The sequence below is a fragment of the Malaclemys terrapin genome, chromosome 1 (assembly GCF_027887155.1).
Source record: "Malaclemys terrapin pileata isolate rMalTer1 chromosome 1, rMalTer1.hap1, whole genome shotgun sequence".
Classification (NCBI taxonomy): domain Eukaryota; kingdom Metazoa; phylum Chordata; order Testudines; family Emydidae; genus Malaclemys; species Malaclemys terrapin.
Genome location: NC_071505.1, coordinates 303,786,040 through 303,804,129, shown reverse-complemented (window position 1 = coordinate 303,804,129; position 18,090 = coordinate 303,786,040). Strand labels below are relative to the sequence as shown.

The window sequence follows — 18,090 nt, the reverse complement described above, 5'->3', positions numbered from 1 at the left end:
AAAATGCAGAGCCTCCCATCCAGTGGCCAGGACCCGGGCAGTGTGAGTGCCACTGAAAATCAGCTCGTGTGCCGCCTTCGGCACCCGTGCCATAGGTTGCCTACCCCTGCTTTAGATTAAGGCCACGCAACATTTCTCCAAAAATACAGAATATACGCTCCTAGACCTTCTCCAGAACTGAAACAAATACTCTGCCTAGATCAAGGGTTCTCAAACTGGGGATCGGGACCCCTCAGGGGGTCATGAGGTTATTACATGGGGGGGTCGCAAGCTGCCAATCTCCACCTCAAACCGCGCTTTGCCTCCAGCATTTATAATGGTGTTAAATATATATATAAAGGTGTTTTTAATTTATAAGTGGGGGGGGGGTCACACTTAGTCTTGCTATGTGAAAGAGGCCACCAGTAAAAAAGTTTGAGAGCCACTGGCATATTAGCCAGAACACTAAATGCCAGGGAATTTCAAGATCTGAAGAAAGTATGAACAAAGAGGGGTCTGATAACACAATCTAAAAACCTGGCCACTTATGGCTTACATGTATTTCTGGAGGGAATATATGCCAAAGGCAGGTGCTTGCCGCTCAGAATTTTCTGTCCTGTGTTCCTATCTCTGGAAGTCTCCAGAATAACCCAGAGGAGGGTTTCCCTTACCTTGAGCCTAAAAGTCTTAGTTTTAATCTATTTGAAATCTGGGCAAGGCTTTTAACTTGGACAGTGTATAAGACAACCGTTTTCAGCCCAAAAATAGGGGCAGCATAGCAGCAATCAATACACTGCAGGTAAACAAGCCGTCCCAGCCCACCAGCGGATTTCCCTGATGGGCCGTGTGCCAAAGGTTGCTGATACCTGCATAGAGGCCAACTTTCCCCGGCGCCAGTGACTTCCCTTGGATCCCTCTAGAGGAGATTACACATTCTCCACTTTGGAAGTTTATCTTTTGCATATTTCTCTCTGCTGGTAGATCTTGGAGCTGGAATTCTCTCTCTCACACACATACACCTGGCTTCCATGCTATGTTGAGCGTGTCTCTTCCTGATTTACTTAGTCCACCACAAAGTCATGACTTGAGAAGGATTTTATTTTTCTGTTGAATCTTGGCCACTGATCCAGGTATTAACTTAACAATCAAACAGAGGCTTGTAGACAAAAAATTGATCCTACTGGGGTTATTCGCCTAAGTTAAAATCTTTGACAAACAGCTCAGCTGTAGCAATAAATGAATTACTTGAACAGGTCTTCTACTGCACAGTTTACAACTATTTCCATCAAACACTTATAAAGGACATGCTTTATCGCTAATTCCATGATTTTACCATGCTGACAAGTACTTCACATTCTGAATGTTTTCTGTGAATACAGTAATGCCATCATTTGCCTATAGTGTTACTGCTCCTCTATGTTCCAGTAACATCACTGTGCGTATGAAATGTAGAGCTTTTAAAAGGCAGCACCACTTTCAGAAGCTGGATTTCCAAGAGCTGTAGCAACATGATTCTGAAACATTCCAATACAAATCAAATGTAAATGTCTTAATATTCTAAACCTCTAAAATGCTCACTCCTCTTATATGCTAAATCTTAAAAAAATTACACCTGTAACTATATTACCTAATCCTCCTGCAGCTCAAAGACGTAAACTTAAACACAGTAATACCTTATGAACAATCTAAAGGTAATTCCTAGTGTTATTGAAACAACTCTGAGGGCTATGGTTCTTACACATTAACCCCAGCCTGGGGCTACATATTGTGCTACATAACTCATCAAGATCCCACCTCCTGTCATTCCTTACTACTTAATTGCAATACCAAGTTGAAAAATAACTCTTTTTACACTTCAGTCTTCTTGGGCAGTTTGAAAATCTATAGATATGTTTTTCTGTTGCTACATGTTACATTTTCTTGGTTTTCTTTCCTACATTTCTTTGGTATTTTAATTTTGTTAAAAATCTCATAGTTTAGATAACTGATTACTGATACTTGCAAAATGATGGTGATTTGTAGACTCAAGTGACTCACATTGTCCTGAAAAGCTAACAGCACGAAAGCACCTATTTCAACTAAAACTGCTGAGAGCTGTTCCAAAATAAAAATATTACATTGACTTGTTAGATGAGTGGTACTCGTAGTGCTGACCTGGGCCCCATTTCAGAAAAGAAATGAAATGTGCTTAAATGCTTTGCTAAACCAGGACTACATAGGGACATATTCTACTACCCTTACTATTATTGGGTTACGGTGACCAGACAGCAAGTGTGAAAAATTGGGATGGGGGGTAATAAGAGCCTATACAAGAAAAAGACCCAAAAATTGGGACTGTCCCTATAAAATCTGAACATCTGGTCACCCTATGTAGTATCTTATCCCATTTTCTTCACTGAGACCGCTTGCAGAGTGAGGTACTATTAAGCATAAGGGCAGCAGACTCTAGCCCATAAGGCATTTACTCAACTATGGCAAGTGAATGACCGAACTCTGTTCTTTTTCCAATTCTTCTCCAGGGGTTCTGAAAGATAGTCATGTGATTTGTCTTCTTAAGATCTTGGGGTACAGGTTTCTGCCACTTTCCAGAAAAGTGTATCTTTTTTGTTTGTTTGACGCATACACATTTTATAAATCATTAGTTCCTCTGCACGTGTTGTACCTTGTGTGGCAGTTGTCATACAGCAGCTGCAGTAGGTACCATACATGTTTATTGAGAAGAGAGACACAATATTTGTAGTATGCACATCCTCTCCTACACAACCACAGTATGTCTTTGCACCTCCATCATGACAAACTCTTAATATTACGATGCTGGGTTGCCCCAAGAAATACTGCTACCAACTGTATCAATATTTTCCTAACTGCATGTGATTTTTGTGATGAAAAGTTTACTAAGTACAACATCCATCATGCTGATCTCTTCTGCAATAAGACGCAAATTTGAACCCACACCTCTGTATGACCACAGTAAGCAGCACATCACAAGATAAGCCATATCCTGTTGTGGAACAGTTACATTATTGAGGATAGCAGGATTGCACCAAAAGGGGAAAATGTTCCTTGCATACAATCATGTTCCACACTAGATGTGTGGAATTCTGAAACTTGTAAAACTTTAATTTTTCAATTCATATTAAAGTTTCCGCCATTTCTGGAACAGAATGTGTCTGGTGTCTATTTCTACTAAAAGTCACATGCTTTTGATGTTAGTGATCAAGTCCAGTGAGCTAATCCAGAGTGTCTTCCTCCAAGTCCTTCCTCATGTGAGGGGAAAACATATCTAGGAGCTATGAATGCCACAAATTTCAGCTCAGAAAGTTTCCTTCTATCCATTCCAAAGGAGAAGGGGCTGAGGTTTGTCTACCCGTGGAGTGGGTGGGGGGAGGGAGACCCACTAATCCCATAAATCTAAAAAGGAGAGAAGAACTCAAATTGGTCCAACACCTCCAAACCATCCTACAACTGCGCCACCCCTTCCAGATCTTGCTGCCATGTTTTCCATGACAATTACTATTCCAATACTCATCCACTCACCATGCACAGGAGGAACCCCAGGGAGGATAACAAAGTCAGCGTTATTTCCCATAAGGCAGTCCCTAGAGCCTTGCAGCCATTCTCCCTCAACAACTGTGGAGTTTTAACTTGATGGGTTGGTGGGAGGAGGCGGAGCTCCCATGGGATTGGAGAAAATGATGGAACAGGACATGGAACCTGTGCCTCCCCGGTCCTCTGGCCAAGCTCCACTGGTTTTGCCTCTTGCATAACTGAATTAGAGGAGGAAAGCTTTTGGCAATAAAACTCTTAACTGGCAGCCCTATGATAAGCATAGGTCTGTTTGCTGCCCTATTTTGATAATTTACACTTAATTAGTTATTCCCATGCTGATGCTTTTTTCCCCTTTAATGGTTCCTCTGTGTTCACTTGCTGTCAAAGGCCCAACTCTGTAAGTGAAAACTAACTTGTTTTTAATCGGAGATGTTTAATTGATTAACATATCAAAAAGTTACACAAATAAATGCATTTCTTTTGGAGAATCATTAATCAAATTTCAAAGGATATGGATTTAGAATCATGGGCTTTTGTGGAATTTATTTTTCTTATCTACATACTTTCTTTCCCTTCATTTGTTGAGTTTTTAGTGTTTGTGAAATAGAAACATGAAAACAGAGGCAAAATGTAGGACAATGCCACGAAAACCTTCTCATAAGATCCTGACCAATTTGATCAGCCTTAATCTGAACTACCCTTACCATCATGGTCTAATCCTAAAAATGATGTATCATGCTATAATGCTTACTAGTCTGTCACCCAATAGTGATTATATAATGAAGACAGTTTTCTACTAAATATAGTATCAGGATGGAAGCAGAAAATGAACAGACCTCAGATAATCAAGACCAAGAGAGAGATCATACAGTTCATCTGCCTGCCAATGAAGGATAGTGCTTTATTGCACATTTTCCAGGGTTGTTCCCAATCTAGTTTTAAATGTCCCAAGTGATGGGTTTTCGCTACCTCCCTTTGAAGACTGTTCCAACAGAACACTTTCATTTTAAATTACTTTACAGTAGAACCTCAGAGTTACGAGCACCTCAGGAATGGAGGATGTTCATAACTCTGAACAAAACATTATGGCTGTTCTTTTAAAATTTTACAACTGAACATTGACTTAATACAGCGTTGAAACTTTACCATGCAGAAGAAAAATGCTGCTTTTAATCATCTTAATTTAAATGAAACAAATACTCCTGTTCTAATCACAGAAAGTTTCCTTACTTTGTCAAATTTTTTTTAACTTTCCCTTTATTTTTTAGTAGTTTATGTTTAACACAGTACTGTACTGTCTTTGCTTTTGTTGTTGTTGTTGTCTCTGCTGCTGCCTGTGTACTTCCAGCTCCAAGTGAGGTGTATGATTGACTGGTCAGTTTGTAACTCTGGTGTTCGTAACTCTGACTCGTAACTACTGTACTTATAACCTAATTCAGATTTAGACTTTTCATGAGTCATTCAGAGTTGGAGTTTACACTTTAAGGGTCCAATTTTGTCCACTTCACTCACCCTGAGTACTTCATACTGGGCCAGATTCCACCACCCTTATTTGAATGGAGTAGTACCTTACTCTATGAGTGGTCCCACTGAAGTCTGTGACAGAGCACGATACTACTCCACGTAAATAAGAGCATTGGAATCTGGCACTGTGAGAGTAATCCCATTGTTCTGGATCACAGCACAGCCTACATTCTAAAACAGGGCCATAAAGAGAATTAAGGTTAGCTCCCACTCCAGTCTCTGCATGGCCTCCCCATAGCTTGAGTCTAGCCACGTAGAGGTTAGTTATTCATTTTGGTTCCAGTCCACCCAATGCTCTGACCAGAACATCTGAGATGGAACAGAGGGAGAAGGGGTAATGGGCTATTGGCATAGGCCAGTAACAGATTACTACTCACCCCAGAGCAGGGCAGCAATAGTATTTGAGACATACAGGGCACAATTGTATAGGTATGAGCTAGCCCATTGTGACTAGTGGGATTATTGAGATAACACACCACTCCGAGTAAGGATGGCAGAACCAAGCCTAAATGAAAATGAATGGGATTGGTTTGTCACAAGCACTGTTTTGCAGAAGCTCTACATAGCAGTAGTAGAAAGAAATTAAGTGACTTGCCCAAAGCTCCACAGTAAGTCAGTTGCAGAACTGGGAATAGAACCCAGAATCTCCAGATAGATGTCCAGTCCACTAGACCATGCTGCCTTCCTACCGCAGACAAGTCCACAGGCAGGGTTTCTATGCCATAACTGCAGTGAGAGCCAACACCTTTAAAGCCTACCCTGAGAAAGGCCGTTAACACTCACTTCACCTTATACCCTGTCAAATGTCTTGATATCTTTTCATGACTGTGAAATGCTACCCTTCAGAATGACCCAAATTGTTCTGTCAATAAATGGGGATCAGAGAGACTGCTACAGTAGCTATTGGGTAAAGGTTTAATAGACTTCGGGCAGCAGAGATGTGCATGGTGGACAGAAGTGGAGCACCTCTGTAATACTGTATGAATACTATACATTGACCTGGTTACTGGGATGTGTACTGTATGAATATATTGGCTTAGTTTAGTAGGGGGCTGTAAGGAAAAACACACAGGAAGGGAAGAAGAATGGCGCAAGATAAGCCATTTCTCAGCAAACCGTTTAAGAGGGTTGTTAAGAGACCATGCCTGGGCAGGAAAAGGCCTAGAGACCAAAAGATCAAAAGGACTGCAGCTGTTTAAAGGGTCTCTCTCACACATACTCTTTCAAGAGAAGGGGGCGGAGAGAGTTGTTCAGGACAGCTAAACAAAGAAGCAGACAGTTGCTGGTATCTGAAGAAGTTAGTCCTGCCTAGATTACCATCAAGGAATGGTAGGTAAGTCTTAGGGTAAGATAAGACTTTTTAAATCCTTTGTTCCTACTGTTAAAACAAACAATACTTTGACTTTAATAAAGCTGTATGGTCACTACCAATACAACTGGTCACAGACTCCCAAAGAAAAGAACCCTGGGGCTGGGTAAACATGCTTGAGACACAGGGTACCATAGCCCAGGGCTTGGTCTAAGAGTGGGAGAAGTGCAGCATCCCATCTCAGGATAGATAAAGGCGCCAGGGGTGATATCTGAGGAGGTACACTCAGACCACAAAGGGAACAGAGGTGTGGTTAGCTGTGGAACCATGACACTTGGGCATTAGGAATTCTGTTTATTTTTTGAGGGAGGAGTGGGAAGGGAAGAGAGGGAAAACCTTTTTTTTTTTTTTTTTAAGTCTATACAGTACAAATTGTTTACAGTGTTTATTTCATTTACAAAAGAACTGATATGCAGTTTTAGCAATTTGCTGTATTTACAGTGATTTTCCTCTGCTTAACATTAATTAGGCCAAAACCATTTGAGGCCAAGTACAAAGGCATGTATTGTTTTATTTAATTTTAGAAAATAGTATGCACTGTATATAGCTAAAAACTCAACATTCATCACCCCAGATACCTGCAGCAAATACGGTACTTAAGGCTGGATTCTGCCCCTTTACTCACTCTGAGTAGTACCTCCCTATTTGATTATTTTAATGGAACTATTTGCATAGCAAGGTGCTACTCAGTGTCAATAAGGTGACAGAATCTGTTCCTGGGTATGCTTATTAGGGGTTACCACCACAGTTCTACCAACACTATGCAGTGGAGCCCACTGTAAAGAAAGCAAAGCAGCACCCAATATTTTGTTACCGTGATAAGAAATAAATAGTAAATCTTTGAGTATTAAGAACCTTTAGTTTAGTTTTTTCCCTTAGCAACTAAGCTGTGTCTTATCCCTGTTTGGATCAGTATTGACATCTAATGCTGGGTAGTTCAATCACAAGTACATATTACTTAGGAATGCCCCGTAGGATAGAGCTCAATCACTATTTCATAGCCAACTTTGGTAGTGTGAGGTTAGTCAGGATATCAGTCACACTATTATGTTTGGCAGCCATGTATCTATATGGTAAAGGTGATTTGTTTGTTACATTATTTTTAAGTTTCAGGGCTATTGATAGTGGTTGTACTCCTACACCCTCTTTACTTTGTTAACCCTTTTCCACTAGAAAGACATCACTACATAGCCTTATCCCAAAATAATGGGAATAACTAGATAACAACATATTGGACTGGGGCTAACCTAGAGTCATGATGAAAGCATCTAGTATGAATAGAATGTGTCACCATTGCTAAAATTGCACAAACTTTACTGGAACCTTTCTTACGGTGATTTCTGCCTATTTAAATGGAGCAAGAGTCAGAAACAAGCCCTGCGTCATTAAATCTGCACAGTTTTTTAAATGTTCAGACATGTTCTCGGAGATTTACTATGTTATTCCACCATCTTGTCTGGAAATATACAATCCATTATTTTCTACTATGAACTGCATCCTTTTTTATTTTATGGCCTGAAAATAAAAAACTAAATGACAACAACGCCTGGCTATTTCCTTTTATCTAAAGGAATGTCCTTGAGTATATAAATTCCGGGGATGTCACTCTTGCATTTCGATATATGTTTAGATTAGCTGGAATGTAGGCAGTATTGTTCTTGACTGAATGAGGAAGCAAGCCTTGGATTAGACGACTAGGGTGGCAACATAACAATTTAATAAACTGAACTGAGGGTCACTGGATCTTACTGGGCAGCTTTCAGAAAAAGCTCAGTTCTTGGGCTTTCTAATAGCAGAGGCTGAGAACAGTTCTTAATCATTTAGTTTTTCCTCTGTGAGTGGATGGGGGTATCTCAATACAGTTAAGAAAAATGAAACAATGGTTATAATGATGACAGGAGAATTTCAGAAGTTTATGAAGCCAAAGCATCCATTTAGATGGACCGGGGAAGAGTTCAGATACTGAACTCAAACTATTATTACTCCAAGATAAGACAATTACTTCAGCTGAATTATAAAATAAATTTGCTGATACATCAGTAGCTATGGGTAGAAGGATGCATTTCCCTCTAGCATTGGGGGTTGGGTGAAGTATTAGAGTGAACGGGTTAGTTAATTCTTTCCCCCTTTTTTCCCCCCCAGTAATTGCCCATCAAGTTAAGACTATTATCATCTAGATTACATAAAATTACTAGAAACCCATGTGATGAGTACAGTATTTGACAGAGATCAAAAGGCCAGGAGATGAGCAGTGCCAAATATGGAAAAGTATTACGTCACTCAAAATGAATACTGGATTGGTTTTGAATCAAAGGCAATTCTATAGATAAAAATCTAACATGTTGTGTCTCCCAACATCTGTAACTGCTGTTCCAGTTTATTTTATTAATGTTGCAAATATATAAATATGACCACACAAATGCCTTCATAACCTTACTTTAGAGGAATGGAAACAAATGCTGGGTCTGATCCTTCTCCCTGAAAGTCAACAGCAGAACTCCTATTGACTTCAATGGGTGCAGAATTGTACCCCAAGAAACAAGATGAGATTCAAGGTGCATTGGAATAGAATTCAAACAGAACATATTTTTGATGTAGAGAGGCTAAAATCATATGCACACTTCCAGACTCAAAATAATTTAGCAAGAGTATTTTTAAAATGTCTTTAAAACAGTATGGTCTCAGTCTCCTCTCACTTACACTGGTGTAAATCAGAAGTCAATAGAGCTATACTGATGTAAAGTTGGTGTAAGTGAGAGGAGAATCAAACACACTGAGAAAAAGGGAGAAATAGAAGTGGGAAATGCTGTGGCCATCAGTAGGTCACACATCTTTGTACAAGAGGCTATACCGTGATTTCAAAGGCACTGATCTAATAACAAAAAGGGGAGGGGGGAATGAGATATAAGAGTATGGTTGAACAGGCAGTTTCAGATTAACTTGTGCCACAAAGTTCAGGAGTATTGGAATTTGTGGGTTTGGTTTCTCCCATTAAAAAGAGAGAGCTATGCATTTCTGATTCAGATAGAACTTCTCCAAAATTCAGCGTGTTTGGATCCACGTGCCTGGTCTGTGACCAACTATAATAGAAATAGCTTTGTTTGCTAATTCTCCAGACTAGTGAGAGTTCACTTGGAAAGCATCTATGAAATTCTTTTGTACTCCAGCAGTTCCAGAGAAGCTGGGTAATTACTCTCTGCTGGAAAGAATATAGTTAGGTGGTTCTCATTACTGTATGTTTTTGGAGTTGTCCTAAACCTCTCTAGGTTTTTTAAAAATAATTTTAAAAATCCATGGCACAATTTTTGCTTTAATTTAATTATATTATGGGCCAGCAAAGGGGAGTAAAAGGATAAGATATTGACTACGTACATGGGAAGTGGGAAGCAGCTTCCATAGAGCCACTACTCTTACTTCCTTTTAGGAAACCGTTGGGAAAAAAAAATCAGGAAAACAAAAGTTACAGTATACTCCATCCCCACAAGGCAAACTCAACTCTGCCCCTAGAGCTGGCAATACTCACTGGGAATGTTTTCCATTGCTGGCTAGCACAGCCACAACAGGGCACAGTGAGATATATTTTGCACCAGGTATAGAGCTGGTGCAGGGTATGGCCTTACCACATCAGGGAAAATGAGCAAGCCAATTTCCCCACCTTAGAAGGAAACAAGAAAAATGACACTAGTTGAAAGCTCAGATTAATGGAAATGTAGGAAGCATAGATGCTGAAGCTAGAGGCGTGAGGGGTTCTGTAGCATTCCCTGGCTTGAAGTGGTTTCCATTATATACAGGGTTTACAGTTTAGTTCAATAGCTCTCAGCACCCCCGCTATACAAATTGTTCCAGCACCTCTGGTAGGAAGGAAGTTTGAAGAAATAGAATTGGTTGGTTCAAAAGCTTTGCTGACTTATTACTCTCAATGTAGGATATAATGTTTTACGCTGGCCTTATGCCATTTATGTTATGTTATTTTGAGAAATTGTGAAAGGAAACTCTTATATGTAGCACGGTATGCACTACAGGTGTAATTACCATATTTCCAATTAGAAATATGAATGTTTCTTAGGATCAAAAATATATTTATAGAATGTTTATGTGCCAACTTGAGGAAGTTTTATTTTTGACCGTTTTTAATATAAAAAATATTGGGCCAATTTCATTGGTACTTTCCAGCTGCTTTGTGCCACTCTGACAGTGATAAGCAACTGCAAAACTCTCTTAACTAGCCAGTTAAAATGGGTTTACAGCTGCTTTGTGTCAACCAAAGCAGCATAAATCAGCCAGAGCATAATAAATGAATTAATCTGTCCCATAACTTTTTCTGTTAAAGATTTAGTACTAATCTGTAAAATATAGGCCTGATCCATTTATACAGAGAGGGATGGAGGCCCAACTTTTGAATATTCTCTACGGTGAGTTTCCAGAAAAATATGTTTAAAGGCATTCCTCAAGTGAACTATAACCATTCTTTGCTTTAAACTACCCAGTTGGTTGATTGACTCTGTACTAATGAAAGCAATATAGTCCATTAGTAAATATATAATAAAATAGCCAATCCCCCATTAACCAAGCTGCTAAAGTACAGCTTGCCTGTTTGGAACAAGAAATCAGTTCATCTTACCACCATGTCCATCTGTTTTTCTTCCTTTTCATGGTCATTCAATTTCTTTCCAGTGTGATCATTGCAGCCATCTAAATGACAGATATCCTGGCTTCTCGTATGCTCACATTTATCTTGTTTCCCAAGGAGAATAGTCCTTTTATAAAGACCATTGTAAAATGCCCCATACAGTGGCAGCTCTGTAAAAACGTCATCCTCATCATCTTCTTCCTCCTCCTCTTCAGATGAAGACGCCTCTGTGTCTGTGACCTCACAGATATGGAGTTTAGCGTTAGCGCTATGTGATAAAAATTCAAAATCAGAAAAAGTGATCGCACTTGGTTTGTGTGTTATTACTCTGATCTCTTGAACCCTCTCTGATTTCTCAGCTGAGCTTTCTCTTGGAAGGAGCAGTGAGGAACATGCCTCATGTGAGGGCAGGTGTGTAAGACTGTCCTTAGGTTTGTGCCCTGAAGAATACAGTAATTTTCCACAAAGATGCTTTACCTCAGACTCAGCAGCAGCAGCAACATGGCCTGTAACCCTGCTTGGTTCCAAGGATGTCTCAGGGTAGCTTACTAACCGTGACATAGAACTCCATTCGGATTCAAGCAGAACATTATGGAACTCAAGTTGGCAATCACATTCTTCTACCTTTGTTTCATATTTTGCGTTTTTTGACTCCTCTGAAGTCCCCAGACATGTGGCATATATAAAATACGGTGACACCTGCTCCTCTTCAGAGAGCTTAGCTTCCATTCCGGCAGATTTCATCCATCAGAGGTCAAACTCCACTTCATTGCTGGATGTCTTGAGAGCCTCTATTCTCCATGCTGAGTCAGAAAATGTCCTTGTATTATTCCTTCAAGACCATGGTCAGAGCACCATTATTAATGGTTGGAGATTGATGCAAATGTTCCGAATCTTTTCCGTTCCTGAAATACAAAAAGGTAGGTTTTATTGATGCTACTACATTTGCATTTTGAGTGCAACAGTGGAAGCAATCTGAACATTTAAAACTCCATATAAAACCTAGGGCAAGATCATCCCATAACATTTTTGCTGCAAACAGATTAATTTAAATTGAAAACTTGAGCAGCTTTAGCCTATTTACATAACTGATTATTAAGAAAGATGAGGTAAATACAGAAATGTTTTTCAAATATTGGCTCTAAATATGCACACAATAGACCAAAATAGTTCTGACTGACCTAATGCATTTATTGGGTAAACACAATGTATTTTAAAACTTATCTACATAGAATTTTCTGTGATAAATTTTTTTTTGGTCTGTCAAATCCCTAAGGGCTTTGAGATTTTTTAGTTGAAGCTACTATAATGTGGAGGGGAAAACAAAGGTTACTGACAGAAGATATTACATTAAAATAGACTCATGGGTTTGCTTTAAATTATAATGTAGAGTTAAAACTGAAATTCTGTCCCTCATCTGCTCTGAGCTGTCTCAATATTATAGCACTTGTGAACAATTCAATTAACCATTTTCAGATGCAATGCAAAAAGGGAAGGCTGACTATAGAATTTCAGCTGTAACTCTAAGTTGGCTCGTTTAAGTCACTCTTAGGGCTATCTTCTCTGCTCAGATCCAGTCTGTGGATTCCTGAAGCACCAAATGAGATGAAGATCTGACTTTGGGTCCAGAAATCAACGATTCACTTATACTGGCTCATTTATGTAATTTGTCTTTTGTTACAGATCAAATATTGATAATCCTCATTTTAATGTGTGTGACAGGATGTCAAACAAAACAGAACAGAACCTATTCAAAATGTTAATGGATGCTTCAGCCTTTGATGGCATGTGGCAAGCCAAAGAGAAAAGGCGTATTAGAAGCCAGCATTATGACTGTCAAAGTGAAAAGCAGACAAAATACAAAACTGGCACATGATATGCTTTTCACTGCATATATAAAAAATGACCAATGGACATTGGCGAAGCATATTTTATTCCTGGGCTATATATATTGTTATTGTAACAATCATGATTAGGATATGAAAAATAGAGAAAATGTATTTTATATATGCACAACATCTTCATTATGAGCTTTATTATACAAGCTTCAACTGTAGAGGTTACACACATACACTTCATTTCTTGGTTAGACAGGATGAATAGGCCAACATTTGCAAATGTTGGTGGCTAACCTTAGGCATCTGCAGTGCCGGTGCTAGCCCATTGGAGACCCTGAGCAGGAATATTCCTCCCACCATCCCACATACTAATAATTAACTGGGGGGTGGGAGGAGGGCATAGAGCTGCTTGGGGCCCTAAGCAATTGCTTAGTCTGCTTATGCCCAGCACTGGCACTAGGCATTTGAAGCCTAAAGAGAGGCCCCTCAATAAAAAGCAGCCGCCTTTCAGAAGTGCTGTGTACCCACTTGTCTCCTTAACATCTCTGTGAGCTGCAGGGGCACAGCATCTCTGAAAATCAGGTCACTTATTTAAATGCCTAAATACTGAGCTAGGTGCCTAACTTTGGCCACCCAAGTTTGTAAAGTTTAGCAATAATGAATAAGGCCCCTGCCAGTTCATGTGAATATTGTTTATTCCTCATTTGAAGGTGTATCTTTGCCCTCCACTCCCCTGGCACCCTATATCCTGATGAAGGGCATACCCCTATCAGCCACTCTCCTACCCTACCGTACGTGTCACCTAAGGATTACTATAATGGTACCAACCCAAGGTCTGTCTAATCCTGCAGCCTGTCTCTGATAGTTGCCAGTACCAGATGCTTCAGAGGAATGTATAAGAACCCTGCAGTAGGCACATATGGGATTAGCTTCAGTCTTGAAGCATGACATGTAATATCTCTTTCACATTTTTAAATCAATTATAACAGCTCTGGCTATTCTTGCTAGCCATATACATATCCGATCCCTTTTTGAATCTTGCTAGTCTTGGCCTCAGTGACAGTGATGCTACAGTCTATTTATACATTGGGTGGGAACATATTTCCTTGTCTCAGTTCTGAATTTCCCGCCTTTTATTTCCATTGAATGTCTCCTTGTTCTTGTGTCATCAGACTGGGAGAACAGAAGAACCTAGGGCTTGGCTTTTTCTGTGCTGCGATGGAGGGTACTTCAGGGACAAGGAGTGGGGAGAGGAGAGGATGTGGTTCTCCAAGCTTCATAGTTCACCCCTCTCCCTTTCCCGTGGGTGAGTGAATGCAATGACACCCCCCCCACACAAAAAAAAAAAAAAGGATATAGGAGACCAAAATACAGTAAAACCTGCCAAGAGTGACCACTCATGGGAGTTAGCAGAAGGTTTGTAACAGGTGGTCTCTCTTCAAAGGTTTGCACACCAGAGAGCGGTGGTATTCCAAGGCCTCTGCAAGTAGTCATTTATGACAGGTGGTTCCTCTTCAGAGATGGTCTCCAAGGCAGGTTTTGTTGTACAAGTAGGGACTGACATATAGACATTTATAGGTTAAACATTGATCATATTTGGCAGAAGTGTGGATTTAGAAGGCCCCACCCACTGCAGGATCTTAATGCACAGATCTCTGGAAATTCAGAGGTGAGTCAATGTAAGTTCTGTTGCTTTAGTCACTCACATAAAAAGGTCTGCAACGCGGATCTGCAAGACCGCAGAATTAGTAATACAGATACGAATATCTGAACTTACAGGTTCTAAAATGTAATAGTAAACTTGCTGGAAAAGGTCTTTAAACCTTGATGAATGGAGACATTAACTTGATCATATTTGGGTGAGCCCAAGTCTGTATTCTAATGCTAGTTACTACCAGGCACTAATGTAGGTAAATTTTTTGTAGAGAAATAGAAATCTTTAGGACATGTTTGTTTTCTTTTAATCCAGGAGAGAACAAAACAGATGCTACCTCAAAGTTTCTCAGCTAGCCTACTTTGAATTGACTGGTTTCAGAGTAGCAGCCGTGTTAGTCTGTATCCGCAAAAAGAACAGGAGCACTTGTGGCACCTTAGAGACTAACAAATGTATTTGAACATAAGCTTTCGTGGGTTACAGCTCACTTCATTGGGCTGTAGCCCACAAAAGCTTATGCTCAAATACATTTGTTAGTCTCTAAGGTGCCACAAGTACTCCTGTTCTTTTTGAATTGATGGGAATCAAACTAAGATTGCCCCCAAAGCAGCTTAAGGAAAATCACAAAAGAAGCTGCACAGAAACATTACAAGAGGTAAAAAGTGCAATACAATAAGCATAGGAACATATACCACTCATTACATAATAAGAAATGTATACTGGCAGCCTCAATTTTATTTTCTAAAGAAAGCTTCATACAAATCTACATTACATTCAGTAGAGATTTTTAATAGCGCTATTAAAATGCTAGAGAATATTAAATGTCTTGCAATCTGATGCCTGGAAATGTGTATGTACATGCATACACACAGTCACAATCATCATGATATATTGGTCTGATCCTGTTTTTCTTGCACATCCAAAACTCTCATTCAAGTCCATCAAATTTTGGATGGAGACCATAACCAGTGTACATATTAGTTTTAACCATAAGCTGGGGAAAATGGACAAAAACGTCTAATACACACATCCTTAACTGCATTTTCTTTATTTAATAAAGAGAATTATTTTCTGTGGCAAATGCTGCATTGCAAATGAGCATACTTTTTCATATGGTAATTATAATAAGATAACTTATGTTATCTCTGCAGGCATTGGTTCAATTGGTACAATTTTAGTATTTTCATATTCAGTAAAGTTGGCATGTTAGAAAGTTGCCATTAGAGTATATCAATGTGTGGAATTTCTTTACTTTTCATTAAACCACCTTAGACTTGAACTGACAAACTAAAGTAATGAAACAAGCACTGACCTAGGCTGCAATAGCACACATCTCATTTTAAATAACTGGCTTTAACCCCCAAACTGCCTTATACGTTTGTCTCTGTTTTACGGTAACTTTGTTTAAGGACTACTGTTCACTTAGAAACTATCTTTCCTTACAAATGAAGCAAAAATATTTGAGAAACACAGACCAATACAAACTAGGCGATCAGGAATACTTCTGTTATGGAGGATATTTTTACCTGTTTTGTAAGATAACCCCATATTTTTCAAGTCAGTTAATTTCCATAAGTGTAACAACAGGAATTCAGGAGACAAAACGATCCTCCAAGTCTTGGGGCAGGACAGAAAAAGAAGTGAATAGATCCTTAACAAAAGGCATTTCAGCTAGCTTGCTGCACAAGGACTCTGTCAATAGAAGTATGTGTGAGAATCCCTGGGGCTAGAACAGCCTTCTGCAAGCACTGGCCAAATTATTCAGAGAAAGAGACAGACAGGAAAAAAAGGGGGAGAAAGAGAGGGAGGGAGCATGCTTGGTAGGAACACCAGGCACTTCTAAAAATACAGTCTGACCTCATTCTTCACACTATGCCAGACCCTAACACTGCCTTTATCACCTGGAGCACCTGGAGTCAGTTTCATGTTGACTGCGGGATGGTTTTGTTGCTGTCAGTTTTTGAAAGATCAGGCTGAGAAACTCCTTTGGAAGCTCTTTTGAGCCAGCATGAAGGAAACCAAAAGCAGCTTCCCATATTACTTCCAAATTACTTCCATTACTACTTTGTTTGTGACTTTAAGAGCTGCATTTACAGCCCAAATTTCAGTATCCCTCCCTTTTTGCAGTCATAGTTTTACAGATAATTTTGCACGCACTATTAAGTGTGCACACAATTTAGGTCACTGGGACATCCAAGTCCCTAACTGTATTTACAAATCAGATATTTGAAAATCTAGTCTGAAAAGTGTAACCATGAAGAGAACACAGAAAATTATGTGGGAGAATTCTAATGAATTAGAGCTTATTATAAAAGAATTTTCTGTGTTGCTTTTGATCAGAACAGATAGTACAAATGGAAAAGCTGCAATACTAGTCCTTTTGTAAGGAATTTTAGATCAGAATAACTAAGAAAAAGTTATATAACATCTTTCATCCTTAAATATCCAAAAGCACGTTACAGACTGTGGCAAATTATACAACCCCACCGACTCATTTCACCAAGTCAGAATAGATCTATAGAGGTCTAGATGGAGAGCTCTAAATTTTGGGCGTATTTATGCCTGAGTCAGCTGGATTGACTTGATTAGGGCTACACAGGGTGTCAATCACCACAGAACTTGGCATATATATGAATGAGTCACTCAGCAAAATGCAGCCGTCTCTTGAGTAGAACAAAGCAGCCATTCTTCAACAATTATACTACACAACAATTTTAGTTGTCAGCAGAGGAAGTAAAGAATCTATTTTCACTTTAAACTATAAGGGAAATTTTTGATAGGCTGAACATACATTAGACATGTTTGAAGTTAATTTGGTCAGGGATGTTAACACCCTTGCTGCTGTGAAATCTGCCTTGGATTTGTGTCTCAGTCTAACATCATCCTCAACAGCACTGCCAATGCGAGGATTGTGGGGAGTCAGTCTGTATAATTTATTAATACTGGCTGATATTATAAAGTTATGACACTTCTGTATCATGGATGGCCTCTCTGTCTATCCACCATTGCTAACAAACCTTGAAGCATCTACCTCCCAAACCAGTGACAAAAGTGAATAATTGAGGACTAGCCAAACTTCAGTGAGAACAAAATAGTAACTGTCCCCTATGGGAACCCAGTTCTCTCCAACTTTCCTCAACAGAGGACTGGAGGTTTGGAGAGTAGAAATTCCCCAAGAAGAACAAAGAGCCAGGGGTGACAAAGCAGGAGGTTGTAAAAGGACTAACAGGTGGAAGACTCAAGAGACACACACAAGAAGTTTTGGTCAGGAAATGGATTGGCCAAGGTCAAAAAGTCTCCATGTTTCAGAACCCAGGCCATGTACTGCAACAGAATGACCCTGGATGACTCTGACCCCAGCCTAAAGAATGCTCTGGAGTGGTCAGGAAACTGAAGCAGGGAAATGCATTTAGGGTTTATTATTTTTGTAACAGAGCTTAGACATTTTGACTGCAAAGGTCTCCGCTCTCAAGAGGGGGAGCCAGAAAAAAGATCTGCACCCGGAGAGTGTGCTTAAGGACCCCAAGATAGGGACAGTGCCTGGACT

The 18,090-nt window shown here is 39.6% G+C and overlaps 1 protein-coding gene and 1 long non-coding RNA gene across 7 annotated transcripts in view; one reads left to right on the top strand and one right to left on the bottom strand.

The window, feature by feature from the left end:
* STARD13 (StAR related lipid transfer domain containing 13) overlaps positions 1–18,090 on the bottom strand; it is a 442,897-nt gene that overhangs the window by 341,082 nt on the left and 83,725 nt on the right. For all 5 annotated transcript variants that reach the window (XM_054015314.1, XM_054015313.1, XM_054015312.1 and 2 more), the window contains one exon: positions 11,043–11,956. In XM_054015314.1, coding sequence (XP_053871289.1) covers positions 11,043–11,795 — 753 coding nt within the window. In that variant the 5' untranslated portion in view covers positions 11,796–11,956. The remainder of the gene's footprint in view (positions 1–11,042; positions 11,957–18,090) is intronic.
* Positions 1–18,090, top strand: part of LOC128829877 (uncharacterized) — a 91,615-nt gene that overhangs the window by 18,291 nt on the left and 55,234 nt on the right. The window lies entirely within an intron of this gene.